Below are 25,258 nucleotides of genomic sequence, written 5' to 3'. Positions count from 1 at the left end.
AGCTAAAAAGGAATTTCAAATCTTCAAGAATTTATTAATTACTTAATATTTTGAATGAAATCATAAAGAAAGCTAACTTTTTATACATATATTCTTGTACGTATGTGCGAAATAAAAATAAAAATATAATTGAACTTGAAATGATGGGAAATTTAGATAGAGAAAAAGCAAAAAATACATGTTTTGGCATTTACAAATGGGAATTGTCACAAAACTCAGTTTGCTTTAATTAGTTTTCTTTGCTTAATCTCCTTTTCAGTTAAATTCAATGCAAAAATATGTGTTTTGAATGCTATCCCAAAAATTTGGATCTTGATCGCTCTCTGCCTATTTATCTTGGGGTGTATTCCAAATAATTGTAGTCCCCTCATATAATCCAAGCACATTAGAGGAAAAGCAGCATTGAATTGTGTGACATTTTCTTCTGGTTACCCTGACTAATCTGAAAGGACAGAAACCAAAACATAACACTTCCAAGGTCATGGGTTATTAGGAAAAATCAGCTACATTTTTCCTTTAAGAAAAGTGACAGATAACATTTCAAAATATTCTAATTTGGCTTAAGCAGATAAAAACTTTTTAAAAAAACTTCTTCAGCTGCCTTTTCTATCAGAAAATGATACTGACAAAAAAATTACTACCCAGCTTATATGTGTCCTAAGTAAAATAGGACATAAAAATGTCTTAGTTTCAAAATAGTGTTCCACAAGCAGTGAAAGTGCTGTAGTGAAGTGGCATCTCAATAAATTCTACACTTGCCTGTAACAGTAACACTGTTGACCTGTGAGATCCCACAGGAAATTTGTCAATGTCTGTATTCCTCATCAAAGGGATCTCGGTTATGTTTTCATTGTACAGGTCCTGACTTGTGATGCTAAAGTATGACTTGCAGAAATGCTACGCAAACACAATCAGTTTTTCTCTAGGAGTTAGGAGTTAGATGCATTCCCTAAACCAATGCATCTAGATATGTTAATGGCTGAAAATAAAAAAATTAAGAATGATTATTTCAGGGTAGATCTTAGACAAGGGGAAACAAAGCTCTTTGCAAGGAAGAACAACATCTGAAATGATGTGAGCATTCTCCATTCTGTTAAAATGAAGTAACATCCTAGAAAAATAAAAAATTTGTAAATAGGCTATGAGCACTGTGTCACAAATTATACAGACTAAAGAAATTGATTAAAAAAAGGCAGAAATTACTTAATATTGAATTTTATGAGTGTTTTGAATGTTCTTTTAATATGACTTCAAATAAATAAATTTATACTGTGCTTTGCTTTTGGCTGAAAGTAATTCTTAGAGGCGTAGGCCTCACAGCCCAGGTAAATAAAGATTTCTATTGTCCCGTGTAGCTGTACAGGGTCTTTGGTGATATGTAGATATCCCTTCTTCTCACTATTTCATATGCCAAAGGTTGGCCAGTGACATACACAAACCTTTGCCTATCTACAGATCTTTTGAGGCTAAATTCCCAGTGCATCTCTCCTGGAGAATAGTATATTCCCCACAGAATAATTCATATCTCTTTTCTCTTCCATTGAACAGTAGTGTACATAGCAAATGCGGTACAGACAAGTGGCAGCAACAGAGGGAGAAGTTAAACTGTGCTGTTTGAATTAGACCTTTCAGGTCAAAGCTCTCCTTGCAGGAACAGCAGTCAGGAAAATTTGTTTATGAGGCTGCTGGCACCAATTAATCTCCGAAGAACTGAAGAAATTAATATAACAAAATCATAAAACAGCCCTAGTTGTAAAGATCTTGAAAGATCATTTGATCCAGTCTTTCACAGAAAATGGAGCCTAGATATGATTATCAAGCACTTTGTTCATTTGCATCTTGGAAACCTGCAGCAACTGGGACTCTGCCATGTCCCTGAGGAGGTTGTTCCAATGAATGACTGTTCTTACAGTAAAAAAAATTATTTCTTATACTGAGATGAAACCTCTCTTGTACGAAATCTTGTTGCCCCTTGTCTTCTCCATGTGTCTCTTTGTGAAGAGAGGACCCCTATTCCCTTTGTAGCCACTCTTTAAAATATGACAAAGTTTTGTATCTGTTGATTGCATTCCACTAGGAAAATGCAAAAAATGGTTGGATGAAGAAAGAAAAGATATTGATTACATAGGTTCTCCAAAGATAAAATTTCTACAAGAATAATGAGGTTGTCTGGGAGACATGAACAAAGGATTCCTCTCTCTTGGAGGGGGGAGGAATTTGTGCCTTTTCCCCATGGTCACATGCTGTGTTAATGGAGTGATATGTTAATGGAGTGATACTGGTTTACAGTGTGCAGAATTAATATCCTTTTTTTTTTTTAATCCACAAATCACCAGTATGTAATAAAAAATACACAAGGAATGTCAACAAAGAAGAATGTGACAAAGCTTTTATATCGCATAGTGAGAAGTTCATGCTATTCCAATTTGAAGAATTTCTGGCCACTCATTCCCAATCCCATGTTATGTGTTTTAGTCATGACTGTGCTGTTTGGGGAGATTGTGTCATACATCAGATCCATTTAATGAGTCACATCTGTTGCAAAGAGACAGACTGAGTGCTGTTTTGGTGGGGATATTCAAGGATGGTACTGCTTTTGAATCTCTTCCAATTATAGAAATAAAAGTGCTGTGATTCGAATAACTCTAAGGAGAATTCATCCAGAATTCTGAAGAATCCACAAGTCAAATAAATGTAAAAGGTAAAAGATAAAATGCAGAATTGGTGGTTGCCACCTATGATAAAACACAACAATAAGAGTAACTTTATTCCCTTTGTAATTGAAGAATGAATCTATGAGAAAAGAGTATATGGAAAAAAATAACCAACTATATATTCCCCCAGCCTTCTCAAATCACTTGTACTTTGCATAAAATATGAACAGAATCAGATATAGTAAATGGATAAGGTGATTTGCAACATACTGTTCCCACCTGTAAGTGGGGCACCATTATTAAACTGAACTCTTAGGCTCACAGGCATGTCATGACAGGTCTTTCTAGTAGATAAGTGTGGGATAGAGGTCTGTAAGGAAAAATAAGCAACAGACAATGGTTGCAAAGGAATAAAATTGCAGACTTGTGAGTGAAAAGACACCAAATTTGTCTCAGTCTTAGTATCTTGCATGCATAATCATGTGATTTAATCTACCTGTTCTTTGCTGCTTTCCCTTTAAAATGAGATAGTATTTTGTAGCTTTATAGATGTTCAGGAAAAAAAAAAAACAACAAACAATTAAAGATTTTGATCTTGTCAGTTGTTACAGATACAAGTCAATAAAGTGTACAAAAGGAGTCCCTCCACATGGATAAATATGATGCAGAGAGCACATAATTTGAAACTTTGTGTATTGCTTTGTTTTTAATCGCTACCACTTAGGCTTCTTGCTTATTCAGGATCAGAAAAAAACCATTCAATCAGGAAAACCACTGTCAGGGAGCTGTTTCTGTTCTGTTGCTCTCCAAAGTACACTGATTCTCACAGCAGGATTACAATGGCTAATATTCTGAAAACTAAAAAAAAAATTTCTAAACCAGATACCTGTATGTGGGAGTAGGGTTTCCACGAGCTTGACAATTGAGAGATACTTTCTTTTCCTCAGAATCAGTTGGAAAAATCATATCGTCTGGCTCTTGTACAAACACTGGCCCATAATCAACACTTTCTGTTAAGAAAAAAGAAATGCTACAGTTTAGGAAATCTGAAAAAATATAAATGTATACATGTGAAATTAAAGTATCCAAAATTATGTTTGCTTTCAAGAGGTTCATATTCCATTACTTCAGATGTTGTATTAAAAAGCAATTTTTAAAATAAAAAAATATTACTAAGTGAAAAATAAAACACATAGTATGGTTTAAGTGTTTATTATGCCTTAGAATGGCTTTCTCATCAGGCCTGCAGTCTCGTGAGAAGTTCAGGAGAATTTAGAGGACTTAACTCTGCTTATAGAGAGCAAGGTAAACAAAAATTTTCCTGCTGCTTGCAGTAGCTTATCTCACAGAAAAGTAATACACACTTTTCCCCTTTATGTCAAGGAGGTGCTAAGAAAAATCACTTGGAAAATTAATGTCAGCAACTGGTGGCTATTATTAAATAATATATAACTTAATCTGACATTTCATTTTCCTCCACTGTCTTCCCTAATTTTGGCACGTACTTAAATCTTGATAAGAATTTACATTTCTGAGCTAGAAAAGCTGGATAGACCCATAGAATACATCTATGATTCCAATTCATTCTGATTGTGAAGTGAGAAGTATAAACCTTCAGAAAAGTAAAAGGTCGCAAGCAGAGCATTCCTGATCACATAGTTGTGAATAACTAAAATTCTCACTGTGCACCAGAAGTCTGTGGAATTTTAATAATTTTAGACTTACTCCAGACTCTTGGATTTAATCCCACAGTGATCTTCATATTTAGAGCACTATCCTAGTGATTTGAGTGTGGAGAAAAAGTTACATTTTCCTACTACTTGCAATGAAACATAAGGGAACAAGGTTATCTCTGTCATTTTTATCATTTCGTATGTTCATGTCATGGATGTCCTCGACTTCATACTGAGGACAGCATGACACATGAAACAATTTATAACATCCTGCTATATTTTTCCAACCAGTCTCAAGTAAAAAAGATACACCTGAAAGCTTGGGGTTTTTGACTTACAAAAATTATTTACTGCAATGTTATACCAACTCCACACAACTTCAGCCACATGTTATGGTTTCAGAGTTTTGGGAACTGCAACTTTTTGCGTTCAGCTAACAGTTTCAGAAACACTGCGTGGACAGGAAAAGGGGATATGAATCTTGCTACAGAGAAGAAACTCATGGGATCTGAAAAACGATGAGAAACATGGGAGGCATTGGTCATAGTATGCTGGTTTTGAGATGCAAATTTCCATCTTTAAATTCTTACATTTGGGATTTCTCAATTGTCTCATCATACAGAAAAGACCACATAAAACCCCATTATGCTATTCAACCTTTCTTTTTAGTGATGACACACATTACACACTTAGTTGTTGTCCTTTTACACTACTATTCAAATGTAGATTTTGAAAACACTTTTATTTTCAGGTGTGCATGCTTCTACTGAAATAGATTCAAATAATTAGTCTGTCAATTTGTTAGGTCAGCAAAGAAAACCAGCAGCAACTAGTAGTTTCTGTTTTCCATAATTTTCCAGTTTATTAACCCTATTTGTAGGACGGTGTAAAGAAGTGTGGGTTGCTGTTCTGCATATGTACATTACTGTGTAGGTACATTACTTCACTTGGGTTTATTAGCAGAAATATATTTTCTGGAAAAAATTTCTATATTATTTTAAAAAATCAAAACAACCACAACAAGTGATTTCTTATATGTACTTATATGTACTTACATTATTGAAGTTAAAATAACTCCGGTATTAAATTTTGAGCAGTGCAGCTGAAGATGCCACATGGGCAATGGATTCAGCTGACAAAACTTATTTTAAGCCAGGAGAATGTGAATACAAAAAAATTGTATGGATTGTTTGTTGTAATTTGCTCACCTGCTTCTTACATTGCACAAAAGAAAATACTAATGGATGTAGGTGTAAATAATCAGAACTTACATCAAGCTAGAGTTTAGCAAAACCAAGAATTAATTAATGATAACAAATCTAAATCATGGGTTAAATTTAACTGTAACTCATGCAGATTAGTAGACATATGGACAGGGAGTATATTAATGAAGATTAATGATTTTATCTTCTCCCTAGGAGAAACTCTGTAGCTAAAATATAATGTCACGGTCTAGGACTGCTGAAAAGAAAAGGAAAAGGTGCTGGTGTTACTAGCAGTACAGGTGTTATTTCTACCTGTATGTTTTGCAACAGTGGTACTGAAATACTGCATTCCACTTTTCTTTTAGAAAAATAAACTCTAAACTCTTTAGATGGAAGCTTGTGTTCGTAATGATGGTGGCCAAATGGACACCTGTGCTGTGTGAACTAAATCAGATTTTACTTCTGCCTGCAGTGAAGGCAAAGGTAACAGAGAAAGTTCAGTACATGCAAGTCATGTTTATAAAAGATGTAGTTAGCTGCTTATCTGCATTTCAAATGGAGTGTGGAATACTGACAGAGATTATTTGGAGATGCAAAAGCAACATAATAATGAATGAGTCCTGCCTGCCAGTTTCACAAATACCCATAAGATGTTGTACTGTAAGACAGCTCACACAAAGACAGGAGCTGACCATGGCACACTCTTGTCCCCTCTTTCAGCCACTCAGACAGAGATTTTTGCAGCTTTAACAAAGCTATTGACCTAAAGACCTTTGAAGTAAGTTCAGGAAGATATACATGCCTCACGGTATGCACATTGATTCCAGTATGCTGCATGCTGCAGTAGTGTACAGTACATGAATAATTAAGTTTACACTGCTCGTATTTTCAGATTAATCTTTTCTGAAACATTTTTATTTGTGTATTAAGCAAGAAAACACATGTTTTTCTGTTGTTTGAAATGCTTTCTCTGTTCTGTGGTCTGAAACAAGTAAATCTCTTTTAAACTTAGTTTACAATATCTAAACTTCATGCCACATTTTGTAGTTTGTGTCTTTTATTCAGACTGGTAAATGCTGAATCTGGCAGATAGTAGGGAATCAGGAATTTTCATTCAACAAAAATTAGATTCCGATCTTACATATTTGGGGTACATTGATTCAAACACAGTTGTGACACAAACTCTGTTTTTTATTTTCTTCTAAAATATATCAAACCAGAGATGAAAGGAAAAAAAAGAGTCCTTGTTCAAGGTTAAGTTCAATTCCAGCAATTCCAAAAGTTTTCGAACAGCAGGAAAATGTAAGAGTTTGCAGTTTTGTGCTTCTTCAAGACTATTTAATGAATAATTCATACATTTTATTCACACTTTTTAGTCATGACTTTACACATTGATTCATAGTTTAAAGAGAAGGACTGCATTACCTTAACAGCATGTTTACGCCAAATAATCCCAGATAGTTTAAATTCAGCAGTGAGCCAATGCATAGGTCTTTTAATTTAAGATATCAGGAAACACATGTTGAATCAAGAGTGCAAACGAAACAGCATAAAGTCATTATAAAATAACCTTTATTAGAAGCCATGACAGGTGTCTGAGTATGTCCACTGGGAAATCAATTGAGAAGTCACTTGAGAACCTGTATAATTAAGCAGCTAATAAAAGAATTTTGGAGGGGTTTCTATGGCAAACTTGACTTCTGAATTTATACCATATATTAGATGTTTGAATAATGCAAATTCTCTATTGTAATAACATATGTTTCCTCCCCTCCTAAAAATGTCCTCTCACTTGAAGCAGTGGTCTTTCATTATAATACATTAGCATAGGATTCTGTAGCATTTCCTCATTTAGGAGACCCTGGCTGGCAAACATGACCACTTAACTTTATCATCACATAGCAGTTGTAGGACAATAACTACAATATCTTTCCTTCAAGAGCTGTAAAAACTTAAAAGAAAAAAAACAACAAACCCACCTTGAGACCAAATCAAAATCAACAAACAAACTAGTATAAATAAGTGTAATGCCAGATGATTGAGGTAGTGATTTATTTCTGGTCTTTAAATACCAAAGATATTAATTCAGACATAAAGGTATTAAAAGAGCTGAAAGAGGTCTAGAAAATAAGTTGCATTCGGCTACCATAGCAGATGTGTTCTTGTCCTCTTAGATGATGCAAATTATCCTACCTGGTCTTCTGCCACATCTGAAGTATGCTGGTCTTTCCTAAATTCTGTTTCATATCTATGCCTGTGCCACACAGCTGCTTCACATAGTCAAGGGCTTTTAAAACATTACTCAGAGGACTCATATTTTTACAACTGTCTGCACAGATAGATATACCAAGACCTGTAAGTGGTGGAATAACTCTTCTAAGACTATTTTATGCAGCCTGCAGCAGAAATAGGTTCCTTTCTTCTGAGTCAAGTACTCTATTCATTGGGGCTTATGAGGCATGGCTTTTTTATAATTTTGTCTCTGGCCAGTAGTTTTTCATTTCCTTCTGAAAAATTGAAGAGGCTCAACTGCAGAGTTGGAATGTGGCCTCTACATTGTGAGAAGAGTCATGATTGCTGACATATATCATAGGTCGCACCTGTGGTAGGATGATCATACCTGAGGTAAGACTTAACCATGCTTACTGGAGGTGCCAAGGATTTCTGGTTCTAGCTCGTACTATATTATTCATATAGTCTGTATTTTTTGCTTTCTCCTTCAGTCTCTAGACATTCATGCTGTAGAAGATCAGGATAATACACTCTGGTTCTAATACTGGACTTTGATTTTAACCTGCCCATATCATATTGTCTGTGAGCAGTTATCAGTGTCTGGTGAGTGGTCAATCTAGTCACTGCTTAAAAGAATACCACAGAGAAAGAAAAAACGTAGAAACATGCCTCAATTCTAGAAATGTTATCAAACAGAATTTATCTGCTTACATGATCCAAATTGTTTCTTTTCTAGGTCAACCTTAATTTAGGAAACACATTTATGCTTGTATATAAGCCATTTTTCTACACCAAACCACACGCGTATACTATTAACTTTCAATTCATGCAAGGTACTTTCCAGTGAGAAATATAAGATTTTACTGAGAGGAGCAGTAACCTGTTATCACACTCATGGTACTGTGTGAATGTCGTTGAACTGCGAGTTATTACTCACAATTCTTTTCTGTTACCTCCTTAGACTAATGTGTTTATACACCCTCTATCCTCTTCCTTCCTCCCTTCCTCCCTCCCTCTCCTTCCCTCTGTTTCTTTCTGTCTTTCCACCTTCTTTTGACTGTAACTCAGATAAATATTATCACTAAAGAAATGGTATCAGAAATGTGGCTTTTTAAAATGTAACCAGACATGAGAAAATTGTTACAATGAATTATTTCACGTAAAGGTAAATGACACCTTATCACACCAGTACGTCTCTCTATGCACGCATGCACATGTGCATGCATGACAGTTGACTACACAGAGTAGATAATTTAGAGAAAAAGTAGTTTTATAAGATTTATTCTTCATGTTTAATTTACATTACTATCATTCATGATTAAATTATAAAAATTCCAAAGAGGACAGATATATGTATATATAAAGTGACTGAGATTTTATTACTAGAAGAAATTGTGCTATAATGGAATTTCAAAACACTAGTTTGCTATTTTCAGGTAGCAACACTTGTATAAAACTCTTCTGCACAGAAATTTTTAAGAAAGAATGTTTTAACTGGTGACTAAGGCTAATCTGAAGAACCTAAAGTAAAGAAGTTCATTTCCACTTTGCGATATTTAATAAAATTCAAAATCGCATCTGAGAAATACTGAATTAAGCTGATAAAAATGTGTTGCTTTTGAAAAATGTTTTGAAGTTTCATAGTGGTAAATAAGACTTACCATCATGTTTGAAGGTGTCTGAAAAGTGATAGAGGTTTGTTGGGGAATGATAATGTTGAGCGGCTCCTCTCCAGCCTGGTGAAGATACACTTCCTAAAGAAGGACTGCTTAATCGTGGTCTATTCTTTGAATTAAATGAGGCTAAAGATGAACTACCAGATTTGATTCTTAGGATAGCAGCATATGAAGTGGGGAGACCAGGAACAGCTTCTGAATATTCTGAGAAAAAAAGAATCAAAACCAAAAAAAACAAGAAGAAGTGAACACTGAAATAAGACAAAATCTTTTCAGAAGAATATTTAGTTACTCAGTAGAAAAGTAAAAAAAATTTATGTGTACTAGGAGTGACAGAAACATCCCAGACTTGATGACGGACTCAGCTTCTACTGGTTAGCAGCATAGAGTTCCAAATCAGAAAATTCCCCTGCAGTTTCATCACAATATTAAAAGCAGATGGTTATTAAATTTTGTACTTATAGAAACTCTAGTTTTCAATTATTTTAGTTCTATTGCTATGATCCTATATTTCTATTACATAGTAGAAAAGTGTATTCCAAGCCACCATCTTTCCTTCACAGCCTTTCATTACTTTTTATGTGCAATGCAAAAACACTGACTAAAGCTAAATATGCTCCTCAATTCAACACTACTCTGCAAATCAAGTGGGTTAGCTAAGCAAACTAGAAGTCCATATATGCACAAATATCCCTCCCAAAAACATAGAAATGCTAAACTAACCTCCTCTTCTGTCTCTGTAACTCCCCTTTTTTGCCTTTTCAGCCTGTACTTAAATTTTCAGTGCTTACAAATAAAGAATAGTGCCCAAGATTTTGATCCCTGTGTAATGCCAAGTATTACAGCCTACTGAAATCAGTTGTCCTGAAAATTCAGCAGTCTTAAAGAGGTGAAAAAAACATTTGATGAATATTTGATGAATATAAAAAATATCAAAAATATAAAAAATATTTGATGAAGCCATATCACATTCAAATTTTGAATTTAAGTTTTGACAATCAAATAGGAAAGACACAAGCAAGGAGAACTCTCCTTAAATTTATATTTCATCCTGGTCTCACAAATAATCTTATAATGTGCATCATGCTGTTTTTCTTGGCCCACAAAGAGAAGGAAAATAAAATATCGCTCTGATAAATTAAAATATAGTATGGTCCTCTTGAAAAAGTATCATTGGAATATAAATATGATTTCACAAACAGTATCTTTGACTGTCTTTAAGACATCTCTTCAACATTTTGTAATATCAATGTATTTTAGTTCTCAGTAAATACAATTTTTCCATAGGGAAAAGTAAAGTAAATCTTTTGAATTCCAGGAAAATAGTGAAGAAACTTTAAAAAAAATATATTAAAATCCATCCCCATTAAAATAACTACTATTTTTTTTTTTAATTCTGATTTCATTGACGTCAGTCTCTCATGGTCATTGAGGTTACTTGAAGCAATTTTTATATTTTTTACTTATTTTGTTCTCAACAAATGCTAATTTACTTTATGTTGTCCCAAGGAGAATAGTAAGATATTCTTTTGCTAATTCTTTTAGTTGCTAGATCTTGGGCTATTGATCATGTATATTTTATTTTTGGTTTGTCCTTTTTTCCCTTCCCCCTCCCCTTTCCTTTTTCCCTTTTGAAATTTTATATATATTTCAATTATATATAACTGTAATATAAGTGTAGATATATTTATATATATTGCTTTAGCTGTCTCTCGTTTCGGTTCTCTTGTTTTTTTTCTTTTTCCTTGGTTCAGGAGGTGTGGGGGGAGTTTTTATGGTGAGGTTTGGAGACTTGGCAGGGAGCCAGCTTCAAATCATATCCTCCTTCCAAATAGAATTTCAGAAAAATGAGCTGCAATAGAAATGTTCTTGGTTAAAATTATCACATTAAATGCCTAATGCAAAATGGACATTTTCCTTGTGAGCAGAGAAGGAAGACATTCCCTGGCGAATATGGACACAGGAAAGGGATATGGCTTTTTCTAACTTGGCCTGCATAAGAGGATGGCAATACTTGGTGGTGAACATAGCAGTCCTGGTGGCAGGAGAGATAATTAGTTGGGCGCTGTGAAGCTCCTCAGATCCTCACAGCTCGTATCCTTTGATACACCCCATGGAAATGCTGCAGGAAATCTGGAAACAGACAGACTGGGACCCGGTCCCGTTTTGCTCACATGAAGCTGGGATGTGGCCGGGTTTTAGCTGGTAACAAGAATGCAAGGTATTGTGCAAAAGACTCTTGTTTTGAAAAGACACCACATCTCTGCCTTTTTAATACACTTTCTGCCTATAACTCACAGTGAGCAAATGATCTCTAATCTACATGAGGTGGACAAGGAAACAAAACAAAAATGTTAAACTAAAAAGTATGGTGTCACAGAACTATCCCTGGGTATATTTTAACAGAGAAGTAAATTGATTCTAACATTGATACATATTGTGTTCTAAAGGATCCATTTCTACAGATGGGGAAAAAAAAAAGAGAACACTGGTGTTCACTGTTAGGAAGACATTCCTTCAGAGTGCACACAAACATAGAAGAAATACACACTGGATAGAATTTTAATTTATAATAAAAAAAAAATGCAGACCTGCCTTTGGCATGTACTTTGCAGCACAGTATAACAAATCTGAATGAGATTTTAAATGGAAGCATGATTGCAATAACATATATAATGAATGTACTTTTTCTTGGGAACTTTCTGCAGATAGAGACACTTATCTTTTTTCAGTATGGTATTATAGCATTATTTTATTTACTCTATGGCAAAGGACATGGATTTGGAAAACTTTACATCAGTACTTTTTCAGCAAATGATAAATACTAATAAATAAGGTACTATTGGGCTGTTAAATGTACTAAATGTCCTATGTATATCAGTAGTAAAACTCTAGTGTCTGAAGACCTTTTAAACTATGTAGTCCATTTGTTGATAGTACAAGATAGTTCCTCAGATAATCTTTCTGAGTATATCAGCTATTCTACCTTGAGAAGATTCAAATAGTTATTCCCATGTAATTTCTTTGGAAAAGTTATGAAACAGTCTTCCTTGACTGAGTAGATAGAAAAGATCCCTGTGCATGTTAGTCTGAGTAGTATACTGTTTCTTTCACAAATAAATGGAGATCAGCCGTAAGAAATTGAATACTAATAATCCTGATTTGTAGACCATTTAATATAGCTTCTGTTTTCCTATTGTCCCACACTGTCAGCTTGGAAAGGGGGTGGAACAAGCACAGAACTCTGCCTATTTCTACATAAACATACTATATTGTAATTTTTCCTTTTGTTCCTCAGATGACCTTGCATCATTCTACCAGGTTCTGCCAGATGTATCACCAAGCAAACAAATTGAGACAATTAAACACATAAAGAACCTTCCTTTCTGCTGTCCAGGTATGCAAGAAACTCAAAAAGTAGTACACATATATGAAGTTATAAACAAATACATCAAAAATTGTATCCTCCATTACACTTAATTAATTTACCACCAGGTCAAATTGCACACTATACATATGTGGGAGAGCAAAATAACCTTTAATCCCTTCAAAATTCTGCTATGAAATACTTTATCATTTTACTCTTTTTAATTGGAAGGACATGCCAACTTGCAAAATGAGGCATATAAGAGCTCCTATTAATTTCTGAGCTAACAAATACTCTTGTTCTAGTTAGTCTGGGATCTTTATGTCATTAGGGTGAGTGCCAGGAACAGATTCTAGGAACAGAAATATGAGGTGAAGGACAAACATGGAGGGATAAGCAGGAAATGTGACTGGAAAAAACAGAAAATACAATAGACTCGCTCCAGACTGTCTGTTTTGCCAACATATTACTTTGCTACACAAAAGTAAATAGAAGTCATACTAAAATCGCCAGTGGCATGTAGCCTCCCTTTCTGTAGAAGTTTGAATCAAAGTGCAGTTTTTGTTAAAGTAACATTTTTCATTTTTAGGCTATGACTCTCCTGTTTTTTTGTATATGTAACACAATGAGCTACTCCAGTAAATAGGATTCAACAACCCTGAAATAGTTTTGACAACTTCTTTTTTGATGAAATAGTTTGTGTAGGCAGCTTGGTGAAGTGAACTTGTTGTGTGCTGCCTCATCAAGTTAAGAAAACTGTAGTTCTTCTCCCACTTAAAAGAAAAAAAAAAATTAAAGTCTTTGTTATCTAGCTGAATAGGGAACACTACTTCTGCAGTGGAAATCCCAGGGTTTGAAAGAACAAAGGAATCAACAATATCTCAGATAGCATGAATGCAAAGTGCCATGGGAAGAAAGAGAAAGAAAAGATAGAAAAGTCACTCTATGTGGTGAAAAGGTCCTATAGTAATGATAGTATAATATTATGGTTTCTGACCTTTCATGGTACAATTGCTTTGTTTGGCTGGGATTAGTGGTCAACTGAAATTTCACCCTGACTCCAGTTACTCTGTCATGCTTGTGGGGATGCTGTGTCTGAGTAAAGTTTCTCTTGTAAAACATAACTGGAAATGGTTAATAAATTATACATAAGCAAATATTTTTTGTTTTGTTTACTGAAAGTGTGTAGCCTGTGATCATTACTGACAACTACAGCAGAAATCACACTTACCTGAAAACAAAACCTACTTCCTAATCCAAGCAATTGCCTTCAGAGATTTAGACTTCTGAACTGCCTAGTTACAGTGGCTTAATTAAAATATATTTTTATTGGAGCACTATTTACAGTAAAATTATTCCTTTAATTTGGTTTGGATTAGACTTCTGAGATTTGGGAGAATAAATTTATATTTTCCATTATTTAAATACATAGTTAAACTGCTAGAGGGTAGATATTACTCTCTAATGTGTTTTTTAGCTTTACCAGTCTACTCTCAAAATTCTTGAGAAATTTCATCAAAGATCTATGAGTGGTTCTCAAAATGCTGCTGCACTTGAGCTTCACAATGAAATTATATTTCCCCTAACCTCATTCCAAGAAATAAATTAAGTATCTGGGATGAAACATCCAAAGGTTCCTTCAGCTGCAAGAAGACACAGATAAGAAATATATAGACCCAAATGGTAAAGATATTAAGCAACTAGAAACCAGACACAATAAAATCAGTGGCTTGGATTAGTCTTCATAGTTCTTTGAACAAGAACTATCAGATTTATAGTAATTTTAACAGTGGTATGACACTTTTAAGATAGACGATATTTTTTTTTATTCCAAGTGCGTATTTTCTCTATGGATTTCCAACAGCAAACTATGATATGAAATAGTTTTGGTAATTTTTTTTAATGAATCTCAATCACCTCATTAAATTATTCATGCACTTTTTATTATTTCCAGCACATGCTGGATTCAGATTGGTCTTCAGCCAGATTGGTCAGATTCAAGACAACAAGAAAAAAGAGTGCCACAGGTAAATGAGAAACTGTCTTCTACTGATTACTGAGGGGGGGTTGTTTTTAAGAAAAAATTGTGAATTTCAAAATAATGTGAAAGAAGTTTACTCCTGTAATTTGTAATACCTGTGTTAAATTTGACTTCATTTCATGTGTGCTATGGGAGAACAAAGCCAACTCTGAGGGCAGGGGGACCTGTTCCCACAGGACAGCAAATGCTTCTACAGGTTCCTTATATACAGTCCAAGGGTAAAAATATAAACCAAAAATTGTATCCTTGCTATATTTCATCAGTCAGTTTTGTTTTAAAAGGCACAACACAGATCAACATAGCTTAAGCAATAGTACGTGGTAATTTGACCAAAAATACATTATTTCTTTAAGCACAGAAATGTGACAAGACAAAGTCTCTGAATCCATCCCCAGAACTTCTTTGAAAGCTGTCTTTGTAGTGCTTTAACTCTGTGGAGAGTAAAGGATTCTGACTCTTGGGGTGATGTTTTGTTTTCTTCATTCCTTTTTTTTCTTTAAGTGACTTTTGGTCAGTTACTAACTCATTGACATTTCTCAACTGTTTAATTAAAATGTAGTCAGTCTTATAATACTTGCAAATGTGACCTTCATTTGTGTATTTTTGAGCTAGCATGTTTAATCAAATGTCACTAAGAATGCTAACCCATTTTTTTCATTGTAACTTTTAATTACATTGTTTCAGTGGAAGTTTTCACTCTTCTAAGCTTATGAAAATACACGCATTCATTCTGTAAACTGGATTGTATCAATGTTGCTCCTCAAGTTTTTAAACAGAATATGCTTTCTGCCTTGTTCTCTACATGTGCATTGATTTCCTTTTAAACTGCTTGATGACATATAACTTGGCAATAACCTGAGAGAAAGATGCAAGAACAGCAGGAAGCTGTGTTGATAAGGTGTCCATCCAGGACATCTCCTACGAGAACTAATAAAATGCTGCAAAATATAAATAGATTATGTTTTTCTGATGAAATTATATTAACTGCAATAACCTCCCCAAAACAAAACAAAACAAAACAAATACACCCCCCCAAATAAAACAAAACCAAAAACCAACCACTCAAACACACACAAAAAACTCCTCCAAATCCAGAAAAAAAAACAATGAAAAAAGTGGAAGCCAGCAGATTTCTCAGGAATTGATTAGTGTATCTGGCCCTTCTTTGTACATTTCCCACTGTGGTGGTTTAGTTCATGTGTCTGAGATGTTATTCTAAAGATGCTATTATATCCCAATTATTACTCAAAACAACAGACAACACAACAACATATACAGGCAATCATCAAAACCAAACCAAACGAAACCACAAGATGGAAACCTTCAATGGGAATCTCATTTTAAATGTCTGGAATCTGGATGAGAGATAGTGAGGCTGGGTTCACTTAACAGTTAGTGGAAAGGAAGAAGAATATGGCATGAGATATGATGGACAGGCTCCAAAAATAGCTACTTTTTGCCGCAGAATTTAAAGGAAAGTAATATGAATAGCTAAGATGTCAACATTTCAGCTTATTCAGATCTCCATTGTCATAGTTAGAGAATCATAGATTCATAAAGGTTGGAAAAGATCTCCAAGATCATTAAGTGCAACCTTTGAGCAACCACCACCTTGTCAAAAAGACCATAGTATTCAGTGCCACATCCAGTCATTTCTAGAACATCTCCAGGGACAGTGATTCCACCACCTCCCTGGGCAGCCTGTTCCAATGTTAAACCACCAGAAATTCTTCTTGATGTTCAACCTGAACCTCCCCTGGTGCAGCTTGAGGCTATGTTCTCCTGTCCTGTCACTAGTTGCCTGAGAGAAGAGGCCGACTTCTATCTTGCTACAACCTCCTTTCATGTAGTTATAAAAAGGAATAAGGTTCATCCAGACCCTCCTTTTCTCTAGTTCTCTCATCATAAATTAGTCAAGCTTCTTTTGAGTCTTTCGTGCTCAAAATTTTTGGTTCTTTTGTGGAGGAGTGAAGATCAAGAGATTTGTTTTCCAAAGAAACTGTGGGGGATGATTTAGAAGCTGGAAGTTCACAAGAAAAATGTGCTGATGGTCTTAATCAACCTTTCTCATTTCAGACGTGATATCATGGGAAAGGGAGAAAATTTGTCTGTGCAAGATGGTCTTTCCTTGGGAAAAAAGAAAATATTTTTGCCAGGTCTTTGGCAAACATAAATAAACCTTTAATCCAAAAATTGTTCTGTAGAACTTTTCAATAGTCCACTGTTCAAAGAACACAATATTTTTGTACACAATATTTTAATTTGACAATCTGCAATAGTTTCTCTCTTTATAGAATTTGTCTTTTTCTTAGAGACCTGATCATAAAAGGCACCAAATTTAAGAACAGAGAGTGTTATAGATAGATATGGAAAAAAATTATTTTATTTTCCTTTAAATAAATATATTTTATTTTTAAAATAAATATAACATAAATATATTTTATTTTCCTTTAAAATAACAAAGAGGAAGTGATTTGAAAACTTAAAATATTGAGAGATAGTAAAGAATGTTTCTAGTGGCTACTAGCAAATCAACCAGCATCTTTGGAATAGTATACTGTTAGGGCTAATTTAAATGTCATGAAATTTTATGAGGAATTACTTTGAATAATAGAACAATGCTTTTGTACAGTTAGTCATTGTTTCTCTTTCTACTCAAAAACAATCTATTTTTCATCTTACCTCCACTTCATAGTCATAATTCAGCAAATAGTTTACTCAATATATGCTCAATTATTCCCACTTTGCATCCAACGTATGACATACAACAGAGCAACCGAAATGTACTTTAAAATAAAACACTTTCAGCTACAGAATGCTTCCAACTGCAGTAGCACACATAATAAAAGTAATAATTTATTCAAATTATGGATGAACATTTGTCCAAAGTAAAGTAACTTTGAATTGAGGAAAGTGCATTGAGATTATTGTCATATTTTTTCTATCAAAGCACTTAATGTTTTCTCTTTCAAAACATGCTAAATGTAATATACAGATTACAGTCAGGGTATGTTTCTGCCATACCATTGGCTTGAAACACAGCTGTTATGTTCAGTGAGTGCTTTGCACCATTTTCATATTCCTTGAAATCATGTAATGAAAAGTGCTTTTCAGTTGTAAAAAATATAAAACTTTTTGAAAACTCTTCTAATGAACTTATTAAAGGAAAATTTAAATCCAAACAATAGCAACATAACCTTCTTAATTAGCACATTTCATCTAGCTTAACATTTTTTACTTCTTTTTTGTACAATCTTAAAGATCACAGGTATGTCTGACAATTTACCAATGTGTTGAATTTTTCCACCTGTTTGTCTAATAAAGAGCAGTTTTAGGCCAGCTTTTTTTCTGAAAAATAGCAGCTAGAGCAAACAGTGTAGATAGCCGAGGGCATCACTACTCTCATGCCACCTAAGAAAAACAATATAGCAATTAGCTTATTTTACATATCTTGTGATCTTTGGCCTGAAAGAGGGGTTCTATTTACTAGGTGTAATTTGTAGATATATATGAACAAGTGCTCCAAGACTCCTGAGTGGCTTTTGTTTGTCAGTTTTTAGATATACTTCATTGTAGTACTTCTTCAGGTACTTTTCATATAATATTTTTCAGCTCAAACATGGCATATATTCTCTACCAAGAAAGCATGCAGCATTACTAATGTGAGATCCGTAGATTAGCCTACACTGCATGCTTTTAATTGAAATCTTAACTTCTTTTCCCCTTGGTTGATGATCATCAGAGTGAGCTGACAATTCTGAATGTGAAGAGAGAACCAGGTACTAAAGGTCAACTATTTCAGCACAAATCAATTAAAGTAATTAGATGGATAGAAATCCTTATTTATATCCCTTCCTTCCTGCAATGATATGCATATCAATGTTAGGTGAAAAATAATGGATCAATCCACAGCAAAGGAGAAATTTGTAACTGACATCGTTAATATAAAACACTAAATTAAATTTTTAATACCACCATTGAGCAGTCAAAATCTTAATAATCACTGTGCTAAGGAAACAACCTGCTAATTTGTAAAACCATGTTTTTTTTAAGACATCAAATAGCTACTTGGCCAGAAAAAAACATAATCTGGGATGTTGCTCACTTTTCAGAAAGGTTTTAAAAAATCCTAAACTAACTTGAAAATACTAGTTGGTCTTCTGCTGCTCAGACACAATATCTGATACTGCCTCAATACTACCAGATTTTACTTTCAACAGCCACATTTGTTATTTCTCCTGTGCATTTCGAAAAAAGAATTAGCTTTCCATAACCAACTGTATTGCTATCTCTTTGTATTCCCACAAAACTACACCTGAAAATGTGTTTTTTTGGCTGATGCCAGTGCATCCAGGCCAGATGATTGCTGGTGTGGGAATTGTTATTGCTTTGTATTTTCTTCTGTGCTTATCAGGCTTCTTTGTTCTATTTTACACAGTAATCTTATTAGCAAGGACTGCTTCTTTTTTTGCACTTTTACCTGTCAGAAAACCAGGACTCCCTACAACCATGGATCATATTCCAGCAGAAGCAGTGCTGACTCCACATTGGTGCCTTATGGTGTCACTGAGGCAGGAACTGGCCTAAAACGGGGCACTGGGCCATGGCAGATGGGGGGAAGCCCTGGAGGGTCCAAGCAGGGTCACTTAAGCCTAGCAGGGCTTTTGGAATCATGACATCCATCCCCTTCCCAGCAAGGTATGCCGCATACCCTGAAGAAACATGGACTCAGTAGGGACATGGAGCTGTTTAGATGCTTAGGGATAACATAGGGCTATTTTAAGGGACACTAGGACAGGGGCTGATACAGGGAAGCTTGGGGTTGTGGCAGGGTTCAGGGTGCACAGGAGGAGGCCTGGCAGGTTGTGGGGCAGGATGGGAGAGCTGTGTTCAAGCCTGACCAATGACTTCTGTTTTATATGTTATAGACAGAAGCACAATTCAGCTTATGATCTTAGAATCATAGAATTATTTAGGTTAGAAAAGACCTATAAGATTATCAAGTCCAACTGTCAACCCAGCACTACCTAGTCCACCACTAAACCATGTCCCCAAGTACCAAATCTACACATCTTTTAAACCCTTTCAGGAATGGTGACTCCACCACTTCTCTGGGCAGCCTCTTCCAATGCTTGACAACATTTTCTATGAAGAAAAGTCTTTCTAATATCTAATCTAATATGCCTAGGTACAATCTGAGACCATTTCATCTTGTCCTGCCTCTTGTTTCTTGAGAGAAGAGGCTGACCTCCACCTCTCTAAAACCTCCTTTCAGATAGTTGTAGAGAGCGATAAGGTCCCTCCTGAGCCTCGTTTTCTCCAGGCTAAGCTCCCAGCTCTCTTACCCTTCTCTGGACTTGCTCCAGCACCTCAATATCCTTCTTGTAATGAGGGGCTCAAAACTGAACACAGGATTTGAAGTGCAGCCTCGCCAGTGCTGAGTACAGAAGGACAATCACTGCCCTGGTCCTGCTGGCCACACTATTGCCAATACAAGCCTTCTTGGCCGCCTTGGCCTTCTTGGCCACCTGGGCACTCTGCTGACTCATGTTTAGCCGACTGTCAACCAGCACTTCCAGGTCCTTTTCTGCCTGCAGTGTTGCATGAGGTTGTTGTGATCACATCTTTAAAAGGTTAAAATGCCTATTTATTAACAAAGTACTAAATCAAAAAAAAGTTATTAGTGCTTACATATAGGAATGAAAACTGTGTTCATTTGAAAAGAAAGGAGGCTACTGCTTGAGGCTCACATCACCAGACAGAGTGATACCTGGTGTCACATCTAGGCACAAGCACCCTTCACCATTCAAACAGCTATCCTGTCTTCAAACCTACATGGATGGAAAAAACTTGAAATTTACAGAAAATAGCCACTTAATTAAGAGAAACTACTGGAAATAATTTAAAGATCATATTATTACTTTTTATAAATAATAATAAGTGTAGACATCTTTTCATCTTTGGATGAAAGTCTGGGGCATTTTTTGGCAAAGTATGGAGTACCATGAATAATCAAGTTGTAAGGGCTTCCTGAAGTAATGAAAGACAACTATAGCTTTCTGATGAGGGATCACATATTAATAAGACAGAAAAACCAGAATTTGAAAACTTCACGTAATCTACAAATGATGATTAATTTGCAGGGATAACTGCTGGACATTGTATGGCTTGCTTAAGGAATTTTGTAAAACATTTTTTAATTTTAAGGTATTGTCCACAGTTTGGAAGCTGTGCAAGTAAACAGATATCAAACTATCATTCAATGCAATTAGTACAAAAGTAAGAAATTCTAATGATGCCTAATTAGAATAACAAAATAATCTACAAAATTTGTCAAATAACATTAATATTTCAGAAGGATCAATTTTACTTTGACAGAAACTTATGGATAAGCTTTTGATTAGCACTGACACATTTATTATTTACAACTAAAGTAAAGCTTTCTGTGAACTGCAGTTAAATAAAGGTTACCTAGGCTAATGTGTTTCTGCTCCCTGTGATACACATGATTATATATTATCCCAATTCAGTGTGTTTATATGTCCAGTGCAACCAGACAGTCTTTCATCCCCTTTAAAATATCTATCTCCAGGTTCAAAGTACTTTTTTGAGACAGATAATTTATTCTTCTCTACCTTTGACTCCTTCGGTAGTTCTCTGTGGTTTGCTTTAATGTTCACTAAATATTTTACAGTGCACTCTCCAGTCTGGCTTGCATCTTTGAGACCTTTATGTGGTTTAGTTTTCCCTTAGGAATCCTATGAATTAATCACTAGATGTACTGTCAGTGTAAACAAATATTGTTAGCAATTAAGCAATTCTTACACACATAGAGTGAAATTCATTCTCATGCTCTGGACAAATACACTGGCAAAAGATTTCTTAATTATTTTTGAATATTTAAAGTGACACATAAGTCTACAGACCATTAAGGAGGTAGCATTTTATGTTGCTTCTGAACTGTTTTCAAAGCAATAAAAATAATAAAAAATTTAAAAACTCCAACTTGTTATAATGGATATTATTCCACTGTCCTCCTGCTTGGAAACAACAATGCCATGAAAAGGTACATGCCAAAGCTTGTCTCTTGCCTTCTTTTTCTGAGATACGCTTATAGAGATGAAGACACAAACCTTTGAAAACATCCAAAATTCTTCTAGTGTTTGCAATGAAATAAATTAGAGTGTTTGCAATGAAATAAATCCACTGTGCAGGGATTTGTATTTGCATGGGGTAAATCCATAACACAAACATATCTGCATGCTACTAATATCCTATTCAGGTGACTTTTAATTCTTCTCCTCTGCATTCATAGTGATTAGTTTTAACTACAGGATCTGGTGCCCACCTGTGTGCATTTCTAGCTGTAAGTCTACTCTGTTGGTGACCCTGGCACACTCAATGAAGTATTTGAAAAGTCAAAGGAAAGCCATGAAAAAGATGCAGTCACTAAGACAGACCAGAAGCTCCTTGAAGGACACAGACTTGAGCTGTTCATACAGTCATTTGTAATGAAGAAAAAGAGAGGCTGTACATATGATCTCCAAAAAAGTGTGAGTTACTTCAAAATAATAATAGTATTACTAAGATAATTCCCTAACACAACTCATTTGTCACACAGAGAAAGTGAAATGTGCAGTTTAACAATTAGCTTCTTATTGGTTTGCTGAACTTTAGAAACGATGATTTTAATTTTCAAGTTCAGCAATAGGTTTTATGGATTTAGGGCTATTTGTGATAATGTTGCCTTTCCAAAAACTTTCAGAAAATTGAAGAATCCACTTTAGAGGTGTCATAAATGTCAATAGCATACAGGTGCCATACATATTTATGGTAATGTGTAATTGTTATTGTTACTTATTTTATGTATATATCTATATATATCTATATATATCTCTATATACAGTATAAAGAGGTTAGCCTATTTGAGCAAACTGGACAAGGTATTATACAAATTTCCAGGGACTAAGAATAGTTGTTAATAGACAAGAAGGCAAATATTAAAAAAGTTGGCAGATTATAACTGCTTTATATATTACACATACAAGTAAAAGATCTCAGTATTATGGATAAACCTCACCATTTTATTCTACCAGGTATTTGAAGGAGAATGGAGGTCTGCAGCCTCAAATAAAGTCAAATTCAAAATGATTTTACAATATCATAATGCAGTCCAAGAAAATACCCTGTAACATCATTTTATCCATCAGTGGGCAGCCATATACCTTTGTAGACTAGTCAGTAATTTGTTAGAGCCCTAAAGAAATTATCAAGAGTTTTTTGTCTTTTTATCTTTTCATAAAGTCATCTAGAAGAATTATTATTGGAAATTAAGAAGAAGAAACATGTGATATGAGATTTGTAAAATTAGAAGAAAAGCATGTTTTCATATTACTAACAGCAACAAAAGGTCTAAAAATTATCCCAGCAAACAACAGCATTATAAATTTTCATGCGGAATTCTAATAAAACCTATAAATGCATTAGAAACACCTATGTGAAAAGCAAATCATCTGTAAGCATTGTCACTGTAACAGATGTAATGGGATTGAAGTGGGAACCAGCACCAAAACACCATGACAGACAAACTTGGCCTCCACATGTACATCAAGTGAATAAGCAATAAAAATGTAAAGCACAGCAGAGAAAAATCAGAACAGTTGATTTTAGAAGTTACCACAAAGGATTTTTCTAAAACAATCAGAATTGCATTTCAAAGTAGCATTATTTCATCAAGTACTTATGGGAGTACACATGGGCAACAATAAAAAAAGGTTTGTCATGTCTTGAATTGTTTTGGCTTTATTGCCGATTTCCATTTCAAAAATAGTTGCAAATAGATGGAATACACATATATCATGGAATACAGCAGGAATTTTTAAATAAAGGAGATTTTAAAATCAGTCAAGGCTGCCTAAAATTTAGATACCTTTTCAGGAGCATTTAAAATAGTTATTTTTGCTACAATGTAATTTACTGCTGTCAAGTAAGTAAGTTTTTAAGAATGAATAACATAGAACAGAAAGATTTATTCTAAGTCATCTATCTGGTATATAGAACTTTACTGTAAACACAGTTAGTGTGACTGTTTTGAAGCCTGAGGTTATAGCTTTCATTTCAAAATCCTCTCTATAAAGAAAAGATATTGAATCAATAAGCCTTGTCATTTCAAGGGAATTTGCATTCTGAGGGTTTTATGTTCCCATCTATGGTTTTGCATTACTAAATGACAATGAATGTCAATCATCATAATCGAGAAAATCTCTTTGCTTACCTGAAATTTCTCTTACTTTGAAATAATAAAGTCCACAGAAACTTATTCTGGGAGGTTTCAGCCAGTGTAGCACAGAGTCAGACAAGACCTATTAGTCACAAGTAGGAAGGGCGTATTTTGGGATATATTTCCAGGCACATGGCTTCAGAGCCACAATATTTCTCCCCAGTTTTTATGGAAAATATCTTGAAGGGGGAAAGCTGCAGTAACTACTAATGAAGCATAAGGGAAACTCACCTTTGCAATAACATATAAAAATCTTTTTACCTTAGTGCCCATCTCTGTTTATCTCCAAAGCAGGCTGAATTTTTGGACCTTATTATTCAAGAAAGTCAAATTCGTGTAACTCTATTTTATTTGTCTTCAGAATGAAATCCACAGATCTATGGCAATAGAACCTGCGCTGTATTGCATACACTGGTAACCAGAGCATTATTCTGACACTTTGGCCTCCTATTTTGAGCAAGAAAAACCTGTGTTTCTTCTGCATACTTCTTACATGTGGGTAATTTAGAACTTATGTTGTCTGCTAAGAAGACAGAGATTTCTCTTTTGGGACCTTTCAATATTTACACAGCCCATAGTAAATTTCAGAATTGTCACCATCACTGTATACTCAGATTTGAAAATTTTGCAAACTCCCCTAGAACAAGGTTTTCACTCAAAGGTCAAGCAGTGCTTTAAATTACTAAGTTGGCTTGCATCAGACATACAGACAGTTCCTAGGCATACTTTCAAAATTTTATTCTTGTCTGAAGGACGTTTACACTTTTGACAGTTACTGTTTTAATATTTGATTCTTAAATTCTTTTTGAGCTTCTGGCCCTCCAGTCCTACAGGGAAATATCATAAAGGCACATCTGGAAGGATTAGAATTTTTTTCTTCCTCATGTCTTTTGTATTAATTTTACATCCCTTACGTATAAATGAGTAGAGCTAGGTCCTGAGGATTATCTCCCCACAGCCTCCCATGAAGATGAACAACAAAACCACTGAAATTTTATTATGCATTTGTTTGCATTTTTGTAATCTCCTCTAGAGGGAGGGAACCTAAGTGCCAAAATGGCTCACAATATTTTAAAGCATGCATCTGGCTTTCTCATTTTTCCCAAAGCTGGACTTTTTTGTCTCCTTTC

At 34.7% G+C, this 25,258-nt stretch overlaps 1 protein-coding gene across 7 annotated transcripts in view; it reads right to left on the bottom strand.

Moving 5' to 3' along the window:
* Positions 1-25,258, bottom strand: part of CNTN5 (contactin 5) — a 605,150-nt gene that overhangs the window by 217,094 nt on the left and 362,798 nt on the right. For 6 of the 7 annotated variants that reach the window (XM_064645131.1, XM_064645132.1, XM_064645133.1 and 3 more), the window contains 2 exons: positions 9,426-9,644; positions 3,541-3,664 (listed from right to left, as the gene is read on the bottom strand). In XM_064645131.1, the coding sequence (XP_064501201.1) occupies positions 3,541-3,664; positions 9,426-9,644 (343 nt within the window). The remainder of the gene's footprint in view (positions 1-3,540; positions 3,665-9,425; positions 9,645-25,258) is intronic. The other variant, XM_064645137.1, reaches the window with a different exon arrangement.

This window comes from Pseudopipra pipra, chromosome 2 (genome assembly GCF_036250125.1).
Source record: "Pseudopipra pipra isolate bDixPip1 chromosome 2, bDixPip1.hap1, whole genome shotgun sequence".
Lineage (NCBI taxonomy): Eukaryota > Metazoa > Chordata > Aves > Passeriformes > Pipridae > Pseudopipra > Pseudopipra pipra.
Note: the sequence above shows the minus strand (reverse complement) of the source record. Positions and strands in the feature narration are given on the sequence as shown.